The sequence below is a fragment of the Plasmodium coatneyi genome, chromosome 13 (genome assembly GCF_001680005.1).
Source record: "Plasmodium coatneyi strain Hackeri chromosome 13, complete sequence".
Classification (NCBI taxonomy): Eukaryota; Apicomplexa; class Aconoidasida; order Haemosporida; family Plasmodiidae; genus Plasmodium; species Plasmodium coatneyi.
The window spans coordinates 1,774,693-1,794,642 of record NC_033568.1 but is presented as its reverse complement, the minus strand read 5'-3'; the positions used below and the strand labels follow the sequence as shown (position 1 = coordinate 1,794,642).

General features: G+C 34.9%; 6 protein-coding genes across 6 annotated transcripts; 4 read left to right on the top strand and 2 right to left on the bottom strand.

The window, feature by feature from the left end:
• Positions 1–1,431: 1,431 nt before the first annotated feature.
• On the top strand, positions 1,432–2,757 carry PCOAH_00051160 (Choline kinase; the record flags this gene model as incomplete). The annotated part of the gene is made up of 1 exon (XM_020061898.1): positions 1,432–2,757. The coding sequence occupies one exon, from the start codon at positions 1,432–1,434 to the stop codon at positions 2,755–2,757; it is 1,326 nt and encodes a 441-aa protein (XP_019917219.1).
• Positions 2,758–4,280: 1,523 nt separating this feature from the next.
• Positions 4,281–11,786, bottom strand: PCOAH_00051140 (Exopolyphosphatase; the record flags this gene model as incomplete). The annotated part of the gene is made up of 25 exons (XM_020061896.1): positions 4,281–4,340; positions 4,469–4,546; positions 4,668–4,713; positions 4,925–5,075; positions 5,203–5,533; positions 5,711–5,850; positions 6,021–6,345; positions 6,498–6,595; positions 6,733–6,915; positions 7,518–7,581; positions 7,704–7,810; positions 7,910–7,963; positions 8,064–8,130; positions 8,277–8,354; positions 8,479–8,547; positions 8,762–8,876; positions 9,030–9,078; positions 9,253–9,334; positions 9,426–9,552; positions 9,726–9,796; positions 9,939–10,019; positions 10,177–10,329; positions 10,437–10,705; positions 11,018–11,302; positions 11,436–11,786. The coding sequence occupies 24 exons, from the start codon at positions 11,142–11,144 to the stop codon at positions 4,281–4,283; spliced, it is 2,925 nt and encodes a 974-aa protein (XP_019917363.1).
• Positions 4,877–5,822, top strand: PCOAH_00051150 (hypothetical protein; the record flags this gene model as incomplete). The annotated part of the gene is made up of 3 exons (XM_020061897.1): positions 4,877–4,947; positions 5,443–5,482; positions 5,706–5,822. The coding sequence occupies 3 exons, from the start codon at positions 4,877–4,879 to the stop codon at positions 5,820–5,822; spliced, it is 228 nt and encodes a 75-aa protein (XP_019917255.1).
• A 685-nt stretch (positions 11,787–12,471) lies between the features above and the next one.
• On the top strand, positions 12,472–14,807 carry PCOAH_00051130 (Uncharacterized protein; the record flags this gene model as incomplete). Its single annotated transcript, XM_020061895.1, has 2 exons — positions 12,472–13,450; positions 13,498–14,807. 2 exons carry the CDS (start codon positions 12,472–12,474, stop codon positions 14,805–14,807), a joined length of 2,289 nt encoding a protein of 762 aa, XP_019917158.1.
• A 1,749-nt stretch (positions 14,808–16,556) lies between these two features.
• On the top strand, positions 16,557–17,120 carry PCOAH_00051120 (Uncharacterized protein; the record flags this gene model as incomplete). Its single annotated transcript, XM_020061894.1, has 1 exon — positions 16,557–17,120. One exon carries the CDS (start codon positions 16,557–16,559, stop codon positions 17,118–17,120), a length of 564 nt encoding a protein of 187 aa, XP_019917261.1.
• Positions 17,121–17,601: 481 nt separating this feature from the next.
• Positions 17,602–19,449, bottom strand: PCOAH_00051110 (Proteasome subunit; the record flags this gene model as incomplete). Its single annotated transcript, XM_020061893.1, has 1 exon — positions 17,602–19,449. The coding sequence occupies one exon, from the start codon at positions 19,447–19,449 to the stop codon at positions 17,602–17,604; it is 1,848 nt and encodes a 615-aa protein (XP_019917319.1).
• Positions 19,450–19,950: the final 501 nt, after the last annotated feature.

The following is a 19,950-nucleotide window of genomic DNA, read 5'->3' as shown; positions in this document are numbered from 1 at the left end:
ACCCTTAGCTGTATTGATAGAATTATACTTCCAGTGATACTTGCATGTGGTTAATCTGTTTCATAAATAATCATCATTTTAGTACACCTTTCGTGTTTTTGTTCTTAATTGGGATAAAAGCAAATATATTGTGAGAGAGTACTAAGAATTTTTTTCTTTTTTAATCAAGCACGGAATTATTTCTTGTGCTTTGAAACAAGTGTAAGGATTAAATCAATAAACAAAAGGTTAAATAAAACATTATTTGACCACTATCGCCCCCCCCATTTCCCCAATAAATATTTCTTTTGTTTTATGGCAAGGTGCTATTTTCCACATTTGAAAACTTGTTTTACAAAAGATAAAAAGTAAAACATATCACAAAGGGAAGTTTTTCTGAACGGTTACTCAAAGATATACACAGCGCGCAACTGACATTTTTTAAAAGTGAAAAATAAGAAAGCGATAAGGCAGCAAATCAACAAAGTAGTGAACGGACAAAGTAGTAAAGCGATCAATCAACAAAGCAGTTAAACTATAAAACGTCAAAGATGCAAAGCGTCAAGGCTGTAAAAGGACAAAACCATAAAACGATTAAACCATAAAACGATAAAACCATAAAACGACTGAACCATAAAACGACTAAACTATAAAACCCTAGGGCAATAAAATAGCACGAACAAAAAAATATACTTTCACCCGTTGACAATTTATAAAATTGCAACATTCGGGCATTATTCTTGCACCTCGCATGGTCAGTGCCCCCCCAAAAAAAAAAAAAATCCTTTTTCTTTGACATTTGGGGGATTGTATTTTGAATTAAATCTATTTCCCAATGCTGCATTTTGTAGATTTCACACACATGTGTATTTCACCTTAGTTTTTTAACTTTTTACGTTAAATAGAATTTAAAAGAATTTAACGAAAAAATAAAAGTCTATATATCGTTGGGGGGTTGATTGAAAAACATTTGTGAATTTATAAAATCTGCTTACATAAACAATTGTGTATGCATAGCGCACTGTTTTTTTATTCGTTTACATGTGCTTACACGTGTGCTTGTGCACTTAAAAATTCCATAAGTCCGTTCTGGGATTTTTGAAAACACAACATCTGTAAAACGTCGTTCAAAAATAGCGTAGCCGTTTGCACGCGTTATGATAAAACGATATAACAACACGTGATTAAGCAACACGACTAAACAACGCAATATAGCTACTCGTTGTAATCATTCGTTATAGCCACTCATTACAACAACGCGTGGTAGCTACTAATATACGTCTATGCTGTGCACCCACCCTTCACTTGGACCCCTTATTTACACGCTTTACGCGCATGTTTTATATGAAATCCATATATGCACGCTTCTTGCACTCCCTTCACATTTCAATACACTTGAGAAGAAAAAGAAACAAAATACAAAGAATAACGCATTACAGCCAACAAGCGAGAATGGAAAGTATCAGCAGGACATATGATAATATTAAGAATGATAAAAATAATTTATCAAATGCTGAAAGCGCGAACAATGGAAATTTCAAAGGGGCCCCCAATGGAACCGTCTGTTGTCCTGAAGACTTAAAAATGTATAGCACTATTCAGCTAAATCAGGAAATAGAAATATCCAAAAATCCATTTCCTTTACATGAAATTAATAAAAAAAACGACATACCGTTGTGTGCCCAAGAATTTTCAGACCTAACGGATCCGTTATATATTAAAAAGATATGCCTAGAAAAAGTACCAGAGTGGCACCATTTTACCGAAGATAATTTAAGGGTTAAGCAGATACTAAGTGGACTAACCAACCAGTTGTTTGAGGTGGGTCTAAAAGAAGAAACAGCAAACAATTATCACTCTATACGGACACGTGTTCTATTTAGGATCTATGGAAAACACGTTGACGAGTTGTATAATACAATCTCCGAATTTGAAGTCTACAAAACTATGAGCAAATATAAAATAGCTCCCCAGTTGCTAAACACATTTAATGGGGGGCGCATAGAGGAATGGCTTTATGGAGATCCCCTCCGAATTGATGATTTAAAAAACCCAGCCATATTAATTGGTGTTGCAAATGTCTTGGGTAAATTTCATACCCTCAGTAGGAAACGCCATTTACCTGAACACTGGGATAGAACACCGTGTATCTTTAAAATGATGGAAAAATGGAAAAATCAGCTCTACAAATATAAAAATATAGAAAAGTACAAGTGTGATATTCATAAGTATATCAAAGAATCTGATAAGTTTATTAAATTTATGCAAGTGTACTCCAAGTCAGACAATTTAGCCAATACTATCGTCTTCTGCCATAATGACCTACAAGAAAACAACATTATTAACACCAATAAGTGTTTACGCCTAATTGATTTTGAATATTCTGGCTTTAATTTTCTCGCAACAGATATAGCCAACTTTTTCATCGAAACATCCATAGATTATTCTGTAAGCTCCTATCCCTTTTTTGAAATTGACAAGAAAAAATACATTTCCTATGAAAATAGAAAATTGTTTATCACAGCATATTTATCAAATTATCTGGACAAATCTCTTGTCGTACCAACCCCCCAATTAATTGATCAAATATTAGAGGCTGTGGAGGTTCAAGCTTTGGGTGCTCATTTGTTGTGGGGATTTTGGTCCATAATTAGAGGCTATCAAACCAAAAGTTACAACGAATTTGATTTTTTTCTATACGCAGAACAGAGGCTTAAAATGTATGATGACCAAAAGGAGTATTTAATTTCAAACAACATTATTAAGGATTACGATTGAAGTCGTGTTTTGTGCGCAGATATATTCGTCGGAAATGTTATCTTAAAAGTGGATACCAATTCTTATTTTTCTTATTCCAAAAAAAAAAAAATAAACAAATATAATAAAGACACCAAAAAATATCACCCAATTGTAATAACAAAAATATTGCATGGATATTTCTTCATGCGAATATTTCAAACTCAGGAGGGCTATATTTTTTTCAGTTTGTATGTGTTAGTATAATATATATTTTATTTTGTTATATATTTTATGTATATACTTTTTTTTAGTCCAAATATAACGCACAGCCGTCATATGCGTGAGTTATATTTTCTACAAATTATTTTTTGTTCCTTAGCAGCAAGTATTGTCAATACCTATATTGCCTAAGACAATTTGAATAAAACCATGTTGTAATGGCAATATTAAAATTGGGTATGTGTAATATTATGCTTTTGGTTTTTTCAAGAGTATACCTTTTGCTGTTAAAATGACATAAAAAAAAAAAAAAAAATTACATATATTATATGAATACATATTATATTTTAACATAACATTGAAACATATGTGTATGCACGTTTCATGCAATATGTGAGTGTACATATGTAGACATTGTCATCGTTAATAGTTTAATTCATTATATTATGTGTAATTAATTGTCTGAACACACAAAATATTTTTGTGTTCATAAAGGCTTTCATTTCTCGCCCTCCTTCGTGCGTCTTTCCTTTTTGCTTTTCCATTGTTTCAGTTTTCTCTTGTCACATATTTATATTAGAGTCATATGCATGAGATTTTAAGTAGCATATGTATTTTGCATGAATTTATTTTAAAAAAAAAAGGAAGATCATATATTCGACGATTCCATTTGTGAATGTACACTATATGAACGCATGTATTGCATGGGTGTGAGTCCTTTTGCACATGTGTGAATCTTTGCGCATATACCAATCTGTGCATATGGATGTGCCTCCACACACGTATGCAACTTCACACATATACGCACTTACGTATGCGTATGTGTACATTTGCCTATATATATGTTTATTCAATTTTCATAAAAATTTGAAAATTGATATAATAAATTAATATAGGCATTCGTGAATTCGTCCCCCCTTTTTTTTTTAAAATATAACTAAAGCGTTGTTGCGAGACAACCTTATTATAAAAATAATTAAGTGCTCCAAAGAAGGGTACCTTCTGGGCACGCACAAAAATTGACAGTCCGTGATTAAACGTAAAAGTTTATTTAAAGCCGGATATGTTTAGAAAGATAAAACTGCTCATAATTTATACGAACATTTTTGCGCTCCATTTATTCTACTAACGAGTTAGCGGGGTTCCGGTGGGAAATTCTGTTTAATCTGCATTGAAACAACATGAACTGTTTAAGAAAGAAGACAAAAAAAAAAAAAAAAAAAAAAGGAAAATCACCATTTTAAGGTATCCACATTTAGAGAAGTTTCTCGTATGTACAACTACATTCATATCACTCTTAATAAAAAAAGTGGTACATGAAAGGAAGGGTCCTCAATAAACTTTCATTTCTTCTTCTTTTTCCTTTTTTTCTTCCTGGCATTTTTCATCCTATTCTCATGTTCCTATGTGCAAAAGAGGAAAACCAGTTGGTAGTGCCGCACACATATGTGCATATACATGTACATACAAATGCCTTAGCGCCACGTATCCTATTTGGCTAAAAAATAGCCGGATAAATGAACAGCAGTACCTTCTCCAGCGTTTCAAGAATTGCTTCTTCCTTCAACTCCTTTTGCTTTATTTCTTCTCTCCACATGTTAACGTATATCTGTATTTTTTTTGAATTAGGCAAATATGTGTGTGAAAATAAAGGGGTATGTAAAAACAAAACATGCATGAGGCGACTTATCCCGTGGTTTTTCCTTTCAACTGTTTCCCCTTTTTTTTACCATTTTATTCAAGTTCCTTCGGTTTTCCCTATTTTCAATTTCAATTCTGAAAGGGTGAAATGGCAAAACGGGTCGTAAAATGGACAAAGGTGCAGATAAGGAGTAACAAATGAACAATTCTGTTAATGTCAAACGAATTTAATGGAAGCGTTTTAAGTAGTAACAATGATATGCTCTGCAGGCATGTCCATATGTGTGGACAAAAAAAGATGCACTACTTCTCTGCCTTTTTAATTTCCCTTTATTTCAATTATTACATGGACGATTCGACGGACATGAGGTACGCGTTCATGTAGCTTTCCTCCTTTTCCATTTTATCATTTTCTTCTTTTTCCATCTCGGCTTGTTTTAGCCATATGTTTTTATTCCGTATTAGGCAGTTAATTATTTGGCAATTTTGATCCCGCGCTGAGAGGAGAAAATACACCAAATGGAGCGAAACGGAGCAAAATGGGACAAACAAAACTCAACAATAAGCAAGCTCTTCTACGTCCACGCCTTTCCCAGGCAGACAGTCAACAATTCTATGACTTACTAAAATTGCTGTTCTCAAAGTTCATTTCGATTATGGAATTGTTCGCCTCTAGCATTTTGCACAAACTCTCCCCATTGCTCTGAAACGTTAACAAAAATTGTGCCAACATATATTCGTACAAAATAACGCAACGTTGGGCAGAAAATTTCATCATCCTCTTTGGGAGACGCAGAAGGGCTACCTTGTTCATATTTGTGTTAGCCAAATTCAATATTTTTATTCCTTTATTATTTTTTATAGACTCGAAAAATTTATTGAGCTCATCAGCATTTTGACCTTTGTTTGTTAAGTCGTTATTTTCCAGGTTAAGACAAAACAGCACTTTGTTTTCCTACAAATTAGTAATTTGAAGGGATGATAAGTTACTGGTCTGGGCTTTCCTTTCGGAGTCGTCTGTATTTACCTCCCTCGCAGTGCATCATTATAAACTATGCGTGGTGAATTGTTTTATTATATATATATATCTATATATATTTTTTTTTTTCCCTTTTTGGCTCTCCCAGATTACCAATAAAAACTTTGAGATATGTCCTAACCCCTTGAAGGTTATTTTGTTGAAGGACAAATTCAAAATTTTAACCCTTTTGCGTGAGCACAATTCAAGGATGATGGAGACATAGTTGTCTGGAAGCCACTTTCGTGATAAATCTGAGGTGCACATAAGACGTGCCGACAAAAGGAAGGGGGGAGGCCAGTTTTAGGTAGTACACGGCAAACACACGTGCATACACATATACCTACAAACAAACATATATATACCGATTACACCAATTTTTGAAGGGACTCTCCCCTTTTTGTTCCCCCCATTGCGTATTTACCTAAGTAGTAAATTTGATCCACACTTGCACTCGCAAAATAGTACAACCTCATGGGGGAAATATACATATCGTGAAAGGAAAAGTAAATGTCACTGTGTTTCCCATTTTCCATTAAATGTTTAAAATGATTTGAGATCATTAAATAATTATACTCTATATTTTCCTTATTATATTTTTCCTTTTCTATTAGTTTCTTTTTCTTTTTCGCTACGTTATATATGTGCAGTTTTTTCTGTCTTTTCTCTTCATATATTTTTTTCTTCTGTTCGATTATCTCCCTTTCTTCATCGTACTCCTTCTTCCTTTTTTCCTCAATTTTTTTTTGCTGCAGGTGAGAGCGAAAGAAGGATTTCACAGTTGTTCAATCGCCCACCCCACACAGGTGCCACTACACATATATATATATATTTATATATATACTTGCATATCCCCCTACGACTGCGCAAAAAAAAGGGGCGTTTAAAAATGTTCGACAACCTTGTACTTTTTAAACTCCCTGTTCCTCTCATTGTTGGGGTATATATTTATTATGTTGTGCACAGTTAGGCTCAAAATATTTTTGTTTTTCAAGTCATCTGCACGTAGATGTGAAAATCAAAATGCGGGGGCAAAATTTGTCATGCCAAATGGGCATCTAAAGGAAAAAACGTTGATTTAACGAATAGAAGTTTTTTCATCATAGCGGAATTGAGGAGAAAAAATTCCAAGAGACCTAAATTTTTAGATGAGGTGTCTTCCTCGCTATCTACAAAACTAAGGTTATCGCTTGACGTGTACACATTTGAAAAAATATCGTATTTTTCTAAAATTTCATTTTGTGTGCATTCCGAAGCAGGAACTTCCTGCTTATCCTTTTTCTCTGGAATGTCATTAGGGATGTTCACATTTGAGCTAGCTTTATCCATGTGTTATAACATGGGGGAGGGGGGAAGGATTTCTCTTTACAGAAATTATTTACCTTCTTAAAGATTATTTTTGACTTTGCAATAGCAGCGTACCTGGGACCGTGCATCTGTCCCTTCCCTGCTACAGGAATATTAATATAGGCCTACTTAGACATGTGCACGTGTACGCGCGTACAGGCGTACAAATGGTTAAAATTTTTGTTTCTCTCTTTGCCTATGCTCATACAATTATTTAAGCCTATATTTTCTAATTTTTACGCATTTTTCCTGGAAGACGTAGCGATGACTGTCTTTTTCCCCTTTCGTAAATTTTGAATATTGCTACTTTAAAGGGGAAATTTACCCTTGTCATATTTAAGGAGAAACGTAAAAAATTGTTTAAAAAAAAAAAAAAAAAAAAATCTTTCGCGCTTTCACAAAAATTAATAAACTTTTTTTTTATATTCTCTCTTATTTTTCGCATTTTTTCTGTCAGCTTTTGCGGCTTTCGCTATATGCAGAAAAAAAGCCAAAGGTATAATAATTAAAAATTGTGCAACACTAAATGTAGGTATTCATAAAACATACACAAAAAAATAAGCAAATATTTAACCATGTGAAAAAAAATACTCGGATAAAAAATACTCTAATCTTTTTCGGGAGTAGCACTCATTGTTCTGCAAATGGGGGAATAAAAAAAAAATAAAATAAATAAGCAAAACGAAATAGTGGTGAAGGTTACGAGGGCACATATCAATCCAATAGAAGTTCAGCGAAGAAAAAAAAAAGGTCTTATTACAACTTGGAAGGTTTCAAATATTTTGGAATCATTTCCCCAGGGTATATTTTTACATCCTTTCTTGGAAAGTTTTATGTCTTTGTTCAAAAACAAGGCCTTAATTAAATCTTAAAAGAGGAAAAAAGGAAATACGAATTTGTGAGAGCTGTCATTATGAACTAACATACAGACAAATGACAAAAGATAATTTCCTCCTCATGGATTACCATCCTTGTTCACGTCATTGCTGTAAAAGAAGATTCCCATGTCTTTAAATAGTTCTAAAAAAAAGAGCCACACACACAAAAAAGAATATATATAAATGATCGTTTTATCTTCACTCTGTACCCATTTCAACCTTTTCCACATTTCCTGTATTACTGTAATTATTTAAATAAGATCCGATTAGTATAAAAATGGAAAAGTTATTTTCAGCGCACAGCTCATGCTAAAAAAAGGAGGGTAACAAAATTATATTTGTTAATAGCATCAAAGTATTCCACATTCCTATATGTGCAAATGCGCCCAGCCGCATGTGGTTAGATAAACCGGGGGGCCATTATGTCTCTGCTTTGAATTCTCCTAAACGCTTACCACTTTATGAACCAAACGGTTAACATCCTCATGGGAAAATAGAAAATCTATACTAAAATCTATGGATGCAATTCTAATCTGAAAGAAAAAACAGAAATAAAAAAAAAATAAAAATAATAAAATTATGCAAAGTTGCAACGTGGAGTAAAGCATTCGGAACATCTAAAATAGGGAATGCTCTTTTTTTTTTTTTTCTTATTACTTTTATTTTTTTCTTTAAAATCTCATAATTATAGTCTTTGTAATCGGCAAACAAAAGGTTTTCTATTCCCTGAAAAGAGGTATAGAAAAAATAAAAAAAAAAAAGGCTCATATATTAACATTTAGAAATGTTTATCCTAAAAAAATGGTGTGTTTCCCTTTTCATGTCGCTCTCTTCCATTTTATTCTGTTCTATTTTTATCCAAAATGGGTGAAGAGCAAGTGTCTTTCACAACTAGGTCTCATTTCGTAATTTTTGCTTCTTCCTCTTTTGTGTAACTTACAAATTTCTTCAAGTCTATGGAGAATCTCATAATGTTAAAACTGTACGTAATGTATATGTCCATTTTGTCTGATATTCGAAAAAATCTTTTCAAGGACAAGAAAATGCTTAAGTCCCTAAAAATGGAAATAAAAAAAAAAAAAAAAAAAGGAATAATTCCACAGAGTCTAAAAGTTTATCCCTCGTAACCATTTGTCAAATGAGGCTACAACAAATTAAAATTTGCAAAGCTCATTTGTATTGCTCATTTCACTTTTCTTATGAATTACGGTTGTATCCATCGTTTTCCAAAATCGCCTTTTGCAAAATTGTTAGAATCTGCAAGGGGGCAAAAAAAAAAAAAAAAGGATGCACATTTATATTCATTTGTACAAACATAAATATACACTCCTTCGCGATCTGAACATGTGCGAAATAGCTCTAAAAGGATGATCCGCATAAAACCCAATTCACGAGAAAACTAAGTCACATTTTTCAATTTTTCTAACTAACCCCTTAGTAAAGTCCCATATATCAGCCACATCATATTTTTGTTTATGAAAGGTATCCCAAGGAATTCGCTCGAGTGCTTATACTGAAATAAGAGAAAATTTTCGGCATGAGTAAACATGGTTCCTTCAATTTGTTCCGTTTATATGCCCATTCTTTGTGTCTTTTCAACTTACCAAATAGGCTATGATAACCATGCAGCTGCACACATAAATGGGGTAAACCGATTTTGTTATTCTTTTATTTTTCGCCTCTTCCTTAAGCATATGGTGATCAATTATGGATTTCACGTTGTTAATGTTGCTGAAAAGGGGAATAGCGTATAAATTCCTCGCCAATGGTGCACTTCCAAATGGATTTATGCACATTTTTCATGTGCCTATAGAAGCTGCTATTTAGCCACATCTTCTCAGGTCTCCTGCACACACTACCAAGTGATAAATTAAACAAAGGGAAATTGCCCCCACGGAACTTACTATATGTTATTCGGCTCGAAGTCATTAAAGTCAACGAAGCATATATCGTACTTGTTGTCGTTTTTTAGAACCTGCGAAGAAGAAAGAGGTCCAAATTTGCACGTAACTGAAGAGGTACAACTAAATAACCATATAGGGAGATAATGTCTTAATAAGGTGGCAAAGAAAAAGAAACACCCTTCACGCACTGCCCCATTCTGCTATACGTCTTACTTCTAACAAATTCTTGTCATCATTAAAAACCAGGATTTCCTCCGGGTTGTTTATCTCACATTTTTCTAGCCACCAATTGATCTAAAAAAAAAGGATTACATTATTGCTAGTTACTCTGCTCTTCCAAAATTGCACCCATTAAAATAAGATAAAAAAAAAAGTCATAATTTTCAACGTAGAAATGTGCACGCCGAAATATAATTCCACGCGTCTACGTATGATCTACGCCTTATTTTACCAAAATTTTAAGCTTCATGTCACTCCTCTTAATATTAATCACGGGGATAAAAAATTTCAGCACATCTGAATTCTTCTCTTTGGCAATTTTGCTTTTTAAGGAATACCATATGTGCAAAAAAAAACTGTATATGATGGACGAACAAACGGAATCCTGTAGAAAAAAAAGTCATACGTGAAAAAGTAACTCCATAAATGCTGGTCAAAACGGCGAAGAGGATTGTTTATCCGTTCAATTATCTGCTTCCCTATTTTTCTTACCAAATCTGCCGTGATGTTCCCAAACACAAACACAAAACGCACATGCCCGTTGGATTCCGTATTTTCGGAGTATTTACTTAAAAAATATTTGCATGAAAATAAGTAAACAGATAAGGCATTTTTCATGTTGGAATTTATTTTTCGCATAATGTCACTATACGTTTGGTAGTCTATGATGTCTAATATATGATTGTACTCGATTCCCCTCTTTTTCTCATTTTCCACGATGCTTTTTATATTTTTGAAGTCATCCTTTCTTAATTCTAGCACTGTAGAAGGTGGTACCAGAAAAATATGGGAAATGGAAAAAAAATTAAAAGGGGAAAAAAGTTCACTCATTTTGCCAAGCTCTAATACACGTGTCAACACGAGAAAATGGCGCTGCTGTTCCCGCTTCTCATACTTAACAAATGATACATAACGCATTCTTACAACAAAGACATTTCTTGTTCTGCACGGGGTTATTTACCTATGCATCTATGTACACATTATTTCGATTTACATGCACATCATACACATTTTTTTTTTGTTCAAATTTTGGTTAATTTCATCTATCTTTTTTTTTTTTTTTTTTTTTTTACAGTGTGTCAGGTGATAAAACCACGGTGCCCGGTTAGACTCAAACAAGTCTTCCTCCTCGCATAATTCAGGATCTTCATAAGAAAATAAATCAAAGTGGTTGCAATTCAATTCATTATTCCGTATCATTATGACGAAAATTTACATGAAATTTTTTGCAACTGCGGGGATGCATGATTATGTATGCGCCTCCACCGTGTATTTTGTATGGTCGCACACAAATTCCGATGGGTGATTTTTTTCTAGCTACTCTTCTCTTTAGCAGAATGTTAAGCTTATTTTTTCCGCTTTAACAAAATAGATAAAGAAGAAGATACGTATATTTTACATATGTGTATAAATGTAGGCTCCTTTCTACAGGCACGAAATTTTGTTATGAACACCAAGGCATGTTTTAAAAAAAAAAAAAGAACTGTACACCTTTCTTTTGGGGATTAAAATAAAAGTAAGAGTCGCATAGTACACAAATTAGATGTATCAATAAAAAATTTTCTACGCGTTTTTAACGTCAAAACATATAATCAGAAATGTACCTTAAACATGATCTGAAGAAATTTTTGAAACGCTACTACATGTGTACAGATATTTATTCACATATATGTATTCAAATGCGCAACTGTATTGATGGGAAACCATACGTTATATATGTACACATGTGAAAAAGTAAAACAAAAAAATATAATCCGAATTATAAGGAATCAAGAAGTTAAGCATAATTCGCGGGAAAATCAAGATAAATAAAAATAAAATGAAAAAAAAAAAAAAAAAAAAAAGATATATGTAATAGAACATACAGAAAATTAAGAAAATACATAACTACACTTGTGTTGTACACTTAAATTTACAAATAAAATTTCGCAATACCGCTCTCTTCTGAACCCTGAATATGATTTATTTTATTGCCTTACTATTTCATGTTTTCCCTTTTTTTATCGCATTCAGGTTGTACGGATAGAAAGTAACAAGTTCGTCCTTTTATCGTTTTTGAGAGAAGTTGCATTCCTCCCCATAGGATCAGTTTCTGTTCACAAAATGACCTACATATAAATGTATATCCATATATACGTGACGCATAAAACAATTTGCGCTTCCTTTTTTTTCGCTGGCGATGCTTTAAAAATAGCCGCTTAAAAGCGACGAATGGGTTAACATTATTAAAATATGTAGAAGCTGTTTTGACAAAGAAAGGTTCTGCCGAACACCTCTGACCACTTTGACCGTGAAATTCTTGCGCAGCAGTTGTCTCACCTCGCAAAAATGAACGAACAAAATTTTAGATAAGTGTAGATGCAGGTGCGTAGGCAGGAGTGTATGTATGCTTGTATACACCTGCGTGCCCATTTATGACAACATCTAACTCGTGCAATCATTCTTAAAAATTTTCCCCGGTACGCACAATACGCCAAATTGTTCACGCCTCGACCTGTTAATCCACTCCATTGCGCAAAACAAAATAATGGAAAATATATGCTATCGCTGTTCCATATCTGGAGAATCGCTAAGCGATCATGCGTACCTATTTTTCGACGGATATTTTTTAAACGACTTTAACCATGGCACACCAGACGTGAAAGCAAACCAAAAGAGTAACATCTTTTTAGACAATGATAAAAAATGGTTCTCAAAATATATAGCGGATCAGCTTAAAAAGACGAAAGAAGGAGACCTGCAAAATGTGTATAAGAAGGTGTACACGAATTTATACCTATGCAAAATGTGCAACGGGCTACACAATATCGATTTGATACTTCTCTACAATAAAAATAGTTGTTTCCATCAGGAAGTGTTAAAGGAAAATTTCCCTATCAGCGCAGAAGAGGAAAAAAATATGAACAGTGTATTTAATAGCATAAAAAATGTACTTCACCTTCTGAACAATATTGATATAGTTTTTTTCTTCCTCTACTTACACAAAACGAAGCAAATTTCCTGCGAAGCGGAAAATGTTACCCATGACACATTTCACAATAATTTTGAACGTATAAAAAAGTACATTTTAATACCTCCCAAAAGAGGAAGCAATAATATTTCAAATAAACAAATCCAAAAGACGTTTGCATATTTTTTGATTTATTTTTACATAACATTTTACCGTAAAATATGTGATAGTGTGTCCCTAAGTGTAGCCCAAACTGAATTCGTCATCAATTTGTACAAACAAGCTGTGTTAATTTTTAATGCTAATACAGGTGAACACAAAACGGTAAAAATAAGTCAGTCGTCCGAAAAAGCGCTTAAAAGTAACCGTCAAAAATATCTCCTCTACAATAAAAAAAGGAAAATAATAAATGAGAGCGGTGGGGATAAAGAAAATGCAATATTGCACAATGACGAGGTTGACAAGGATGACGAAAATGACGATAGTGATGATAATGACGACTTTGCCAAAAATGAGGAAGAAACTGAAGAGGTAGAAAAAAAAACGAATGCCACAAGTCCATCTGATGAAGGGAAAAATAGGGAAATAGACTCTGCCCCCCAGTTCCAACCCTCGACGTGTACATATCGATTAACAACTTATGCGTTTGTGGCTACTACAATAAATATAACAAAGAAATGTCTCAAACCAAGTGGTTCATAAATAATGAGTCCCAAAGTGCATTATCCGTGGAGGAATGCATTTATCACATTTTTAAAAAAACGTTCCAATCGGCTGGTCAGGTATTTATGGCGTCCGGAAGGGAAGACAAAGATGTGCGAATGATGAACATAGGGAGACCCTTCCTCTTTGTCCTGAAGGAAACTAAATTCTCCTTCTTAAATTTTTACCTCCTCTTTAGTAACTTAAAAAGGTTGGAATTAACTGACAGTGCTAGTGGTAACTCCGCCGAAATTAAAACAATAGATCAGATAAATCTCTTTCTTCAACAAGGAAACTGTGCAGATGACAATTCTGTAAGAGACCATGTGTCCACATTGAACGAGGAGAATTCCCCCCAGCAGAGAATTAACGACTGCTATGCACTGATAAACAAAAAAGACACAATTTCTTTGTACGATTTAGAATCCCATAAAGTTCTTGCAGAACAAACAAAGGATAAAACGGTGGAGGAACAGAAGATACACAGCTTGAACATTTCGCGTAACTACAATAAAGAGCTGGAAGTGCTACTCTTGGATGAATCCATCGGGGCGAACGAACTGGGAAATTATAATCCAATTGGGAAAAAAGATCCTATTAACCCAAATGATGCTAAGGAAAACTCCCAAAATGGAAGTTGTGACCATCTTAACGGATATGTCCCCCCAAACAGAATGGCCAATTTTGACATCGTAAAAAAAAACATCCCACAGAATGCCAATCAAGACTATAATATCAACAACCTTGTGGACGTAAAATTCAGCAACATTTCCTTTAGCACAAATTATACCTTGATAAAAAAAATTATGAAGTACGGTGAAGAGAGGAAAAAGGCCTATAAATGCATTATATACCACTCCTCCCCAATGACTAAAGAAAAAATACAAAAAATAAATCAAGACGTTTTAAATTATGATAAAAACGACAGTTGTGTAATTAACGTAATACAAAAAACTCCAATAAGGGTACTCCACAGAAGGAGTCTACTAAAACGGGAAAGGAAAATTTTTGAATTCAATCTCGTTTTCATTCATGAACATTTTTCTTTATTATATTTATTGGCCCAGTCAGGGATGTATATAAAAGAGTTCGTTAATGGAGACAGAGGAAGAACTTTTCCAAACTTGAAACACTTCTTTGGGCAGGACACTTTCGTTAATATATTAAACTTAGATGTATCAAGTTTTACGTACGATTTAAATGTCCAGTAGGGGGTATTCCCCTTGGCTTGGTATGCATACGTGGGTGTGATCCCCCTAGAGGGAATTAAAACGTTGGTATTCTTCCCCCCTTTACGCATTCGCCAATTTACTTCTCATAATGGTGATGCGTAAAAAAAAAAAAAGGAAGTCCATTTTAATTTCCACTTTTGTCTGTCCATTGGGGACATCCCCAAGTGGTTTAATTTTTACACCTTCCACAAACAATAATTCGTTAATTCATTTTTATCCTACCAAAATGCTATCTGTTTGTCATTCCAGTGTTTGTTAACTCGTTTTTTTTTCTTTTTTGAAAAAACTTTTTGTTCAATTTGAAATACATCAGAATTCTACATGAAGTCTTTGCCCCCTTGGGGGAGAATGTTTCACTTAAAGCAACACACATAATTCAGTTCACTACCACCACATTAACATAACGATGTGGTAATGGAAAACGCAGAACAACTTCCACCACATTTACAAAGTCAGTATAACAAAATCGTTACATTTTTCCCTTTAAAGGGATTTGCAACTGAGAACATTGTATATGCTTGTGGATTGACGCCTTACCGCACACACATCGCGTTCTTTGCTGTGCCGCCTCCGATCCTTTCGAAGATGGTGGTGTAAAATGGGTCAAAATTGCAAAGAAGAAAATTTAAAGGCTATACGCACGGTTAATTATGATAAAATGGGGGATTCTCCAAAAAGTTCTGCTCCATCCGTAGCAGTGTGATTCTGCTCATACTTGTACATGTGCGCAACAACTCGGCAAAATAATCCACCTCTTCGCGTACTTATTTGGTACCCACTTATTAACTCTTCCCTTAACAATTACACAACTTACCCTTTTGAAAAACCCAAACTGCACATTTCACGCATCAAAAAGAGGTAACATTCCGTGCAGGAAAAACAATTTTTCGAAGTAATCAACTCAAGGCATACATACAAAATGCAACACATACATCCGCGTGGTGCAATTTTTCCAGGGTATCCAAGTCCACCAGCAAACTATTTTCAATTGTTCGTTTTTCCTGCTGCATAACTAATGTAAATGTAGCGATGAGGAGGTGGTGCAATTATCGCCAGCACACAGGCGAACAGTTAAAAAAAAAAATTTTCTTTAAAAGAATTTTTGCTTGCGCATTATATTTTTTCCGTTTCCGCGTAGCAGCTGAAAATAGTTAACTCTTTTTTCAAATTTAAAAACACCTCTCAAGTGACTGTGAAGAATAGGATTGCACAGAAGGGAGTTTTGCCCGTTAGCACATCGCGCGATAGGGATCCAACCCGCGCACAAACATACATATACACATACATGTGTACATACGTACATATGTACATATGTACTTATTTATATTAGCCTCCCCCTTATAACCTTTCCATTTTGAGGCGCATGGCGAAGAGGTAACTCCCCCTTCCCCAGCAACTTATCTTCTCCTGCTTATTTAGGCATCCTATCAGCAAAGATAAGCAAACAACTTTTTAACGGAAAAGTATGTGTGCGCTTGGGGAACGACTTAGGCCTCCTTAAGTGTTCGCCAAAAGGTAAGAAGCGTCCCGAACGAGCGGCATCCAGTGTAATCAATCAACATTGCCAACGAGCACTTATAAAAAAGCAAACCAAAACGGTCAGAATAGTAGACAAGAAGTAGTGAAAAACTGCCCATAGAGGTACTTCAAAGGGCAAATCACCACCGGTTTTATGCTACCCCCATCAGCGAAACACACACTCTGAAAGAACCCCCCGAGGAGACCAAAATGGCATCGGGCCTTTTCAACATAACAAGAAGGAACCTAGGAGGAAATCACATCTACTTAGGAAAATGGCATGACTACAACCAGTGGAAATATATTGCACCGTCGAATTTGCTAGATATCATTAAACCAGTGGAAAAAACAAAAGTGATCAGTCCACTTGCTGGTAAAGCTCAAGATGATATGTTCACATACCTAAATGGTTCTTACCATGGAAAAATAATAACAATGAATGATTTAAATGCGGGTAATTCAAAAACGAGTAAGATCAGAGGAAGTGCCTTTCATGGCCCTGAACGAACGGATGTCTTTCGATTAATTCTCTTTAACAGGTTAAAACAAAAACACCCACAGAGAATCGTTCCAGATGCGGAACACCTCAAAGATGCAAACAAAGTAGAGGTATCAATTGTCTGGTTTTTATGGTCATTCGTTCTGTTCTACTGCACCATGTGCATGTACGGAAGTAATTACATAATAAAGAACAAGTCTACGTCGTTCCCATGGATGCCCCCAAGGACAGATGGATCCAAGGGAGAGGGACCCATGTTCTGGTATCTCGAGTAGTACCCCACGCGTACACCTCGCCCGTAGCAGCGTACTCTTTAAGTGGATTTTTCTTCACCACACATATGTTATTATTTTATTATTTTTTCACTTTTATTTCACCATTTGGTGACTCTTCCCCGCGGGTGCATATTTTATAAACTGTTTTTTTTAGTATGGAATGGAAAAATGCAACACACTGCAGAAAAAATTTAAAAATTGCAAAAAGGTGGGGCAGCCCAAATGCTTCTACACACACTGCGCTACGCATGTGAAAAAGGCAAAAAAAAAATTTAATACCATGCACGGTGCATACCTGCACAGTATATACGCGCACCGCACAACTGTCTTGTTAAAAAATCGATCCCTTCAAAAGGAGAACTACACCTATGAGTCGTCCTCTCCATGGGTGCACGGTTCTTCTGTAAAAGGCGGCACCCCCCGTCATCTCATTCACAAATTTGGTGTGCCCCCGTCAGTACATCAAACCACTGCAACGCCGCTACACCGTCAGCTGCGCCTTCTCGTAAAGTATATCGACCGACTCGGTCAAATTGTTTATGATTTCCAGAACGTTCTGGTACGTCTTCGTCTCGGGCATGTCCTCATAGAGAATCAAAATTCCGACGTTCTGGTCAAGCGTGGCGTTGAGCTTCTTGTCCAAAATCATTTCAGACAGCTTGGAGATAATTTTGTCCAAGTCTAGGTTAAGTTTCTGGCCGATATAGTGCAAGTCGATGCAGCTATACGCTTCGATAATTTTTAAAATATTCTTCTCGAGCAGCAATTCGTACAGCTCCTTCAAGTAGTTGTAAATCACTTTGTCCACATTTATCAAAAAAATATTAACTTTAATTACATTCTCAAATATATCAAGTGATCTGTTCTCGTAACATTTGGATATTTCCAGCAAAATTTGAATTTCCTTATTTGGAATGTAATTTAATTTATTCTGTTCACATAAAATATTATTGATGTCTTTCCTGTTGTTTTCTTCCAAAATTTTGCACAAAAGCATATACTTCAAAGGGACAATAATTTTTAAATTTTCGATATTTAAATTCATGCCAAAATTACCACTTACAGAAGTACCTTCGGGAAAGGTAAAAACAGAATTATCCACAATGTTGGTACTCGATTTGGCTTCTATTAAATTGCCATAATTATCAAAAGTCAAATTTTTAACCATTTCATAATTTAGCTCAATTGGGTTGGTAATGCAGTACACCTTTTCTTCCTCCAGTTGTTGGTAACTAGAGCTGATACTACATATCACATCGCTGTATATTAGGCTGGGATTTCCTGAGCAAATATTAGCTTCGTCCAAATTGAGAATACTGTTACTACTATCGTAGTACTCATAAAAGGTGTAAAAGGACAGTAAGAACGGGCTAATTTGACTTATACTTTTCGTCTTATTTTGCGACGATATGGTACTTGTGTTAATTATGTTATGTATAATAACCGCGTAAAAGTCGTTATTCTTTTTGCTCAGAAAGTCCAATGTGTTATTGTGGCTATTATAAATATACGTGTACAACGTTTCATAACATTCGTACAAGTAAATGTACGCACTTCTGTAATCCTTCTCATATATAAATAATATTCCAGAGAGTAAGTCTATTTCGCTATTTATATAAATAGCCGTGTTTATCGTATTCGCAATGTTCTTCGCAAAGGTCAGTGATGCTTTCATCTTGGTCGAATTCTTTAGCAGCATGTAAATTTTAGTTTCCACAATGTACAGTTCGAGTAACAACGTCTTGTCGTCCACTTTCTTCACCTCCTTCAACAACCGTTCGATTAAACTCAGAGCCGTTTTATACTTCTGCTTTAGGATAAACAAAATAATTATTTTCACTTCTATGCGGCATCTTAAAAAATTCCTTTTCTTTTCATATGCCCAATTCATGTACTTTTTAAATATTATATACAGCGTACTCACGTTCTTGATCTTTTTTGATATCTTCTCCACAATGTTCCTTATCAACTTGGCTGTTTTCGCTTGAGGTAACACATTAAAATAGTTCTCATTGCTGGACGTAAAGTTAATTAAATTGTCAATCTCCTTTTTGTTGATATAGTAATCGCATACTAGATATATCAACTTGTCATTTATCTGCATCACCTTTTCGTTCGTCACTTTTTTCTCGAATTCTTCCTCGTTGCTGTTATCGTTGATGTGTCTGTTCAACATAATAATTTTGTTGATCAGGCTTTCGCTCATGTGTGGCATGATCACTTCATCCTTGATTTGCAGGTAATTGCCCCCGCACAGCCCTTCCACCGTCTTTATTATCTCCTCCTCTATCTCCTTGTACGCGTTCTCAATTTCTTCGAAGCCTTCCATTGTTGGGCAAAAATGGTGTGCGAAGAGGTATGCTAAGTGGTATTCGTGGCTTCGACTTTGCCCCACTTCCTAACGTAGCTTTTTCCTACGGGGAAGCACTAAACCGATGTGTACACGGGAATTATCAAAATGGTTCGAAAAGATAAATGCCCACGAATCGTATGTGTGCCCCCCCAAAAAGGAACTCTCAAAAAGTATCAATATTTCTGATATGTAGCAAAGCCCTGATCGTAAAATACAATGACTACGTTCTGTGTGCCACTACGCTTGCTTAACTATCTAGAGCGTTCTTAAAGAGGCGAAAAGGCAACCGTGACAAATGTACATTATGTACTTATTTCTGAATAATGCCTTAACGCAAACGTTGAAGGGACAGTTTACGGCCTTATGGATGCATTTTGCCTTACCCCCCCTTTTTTCAAATTCGCCTAATCAGGGTGAACATTTCTAAGTACGCATCAACAATCTAATGGAAAGATGAAATTTTTTTTTTTTTTTTTT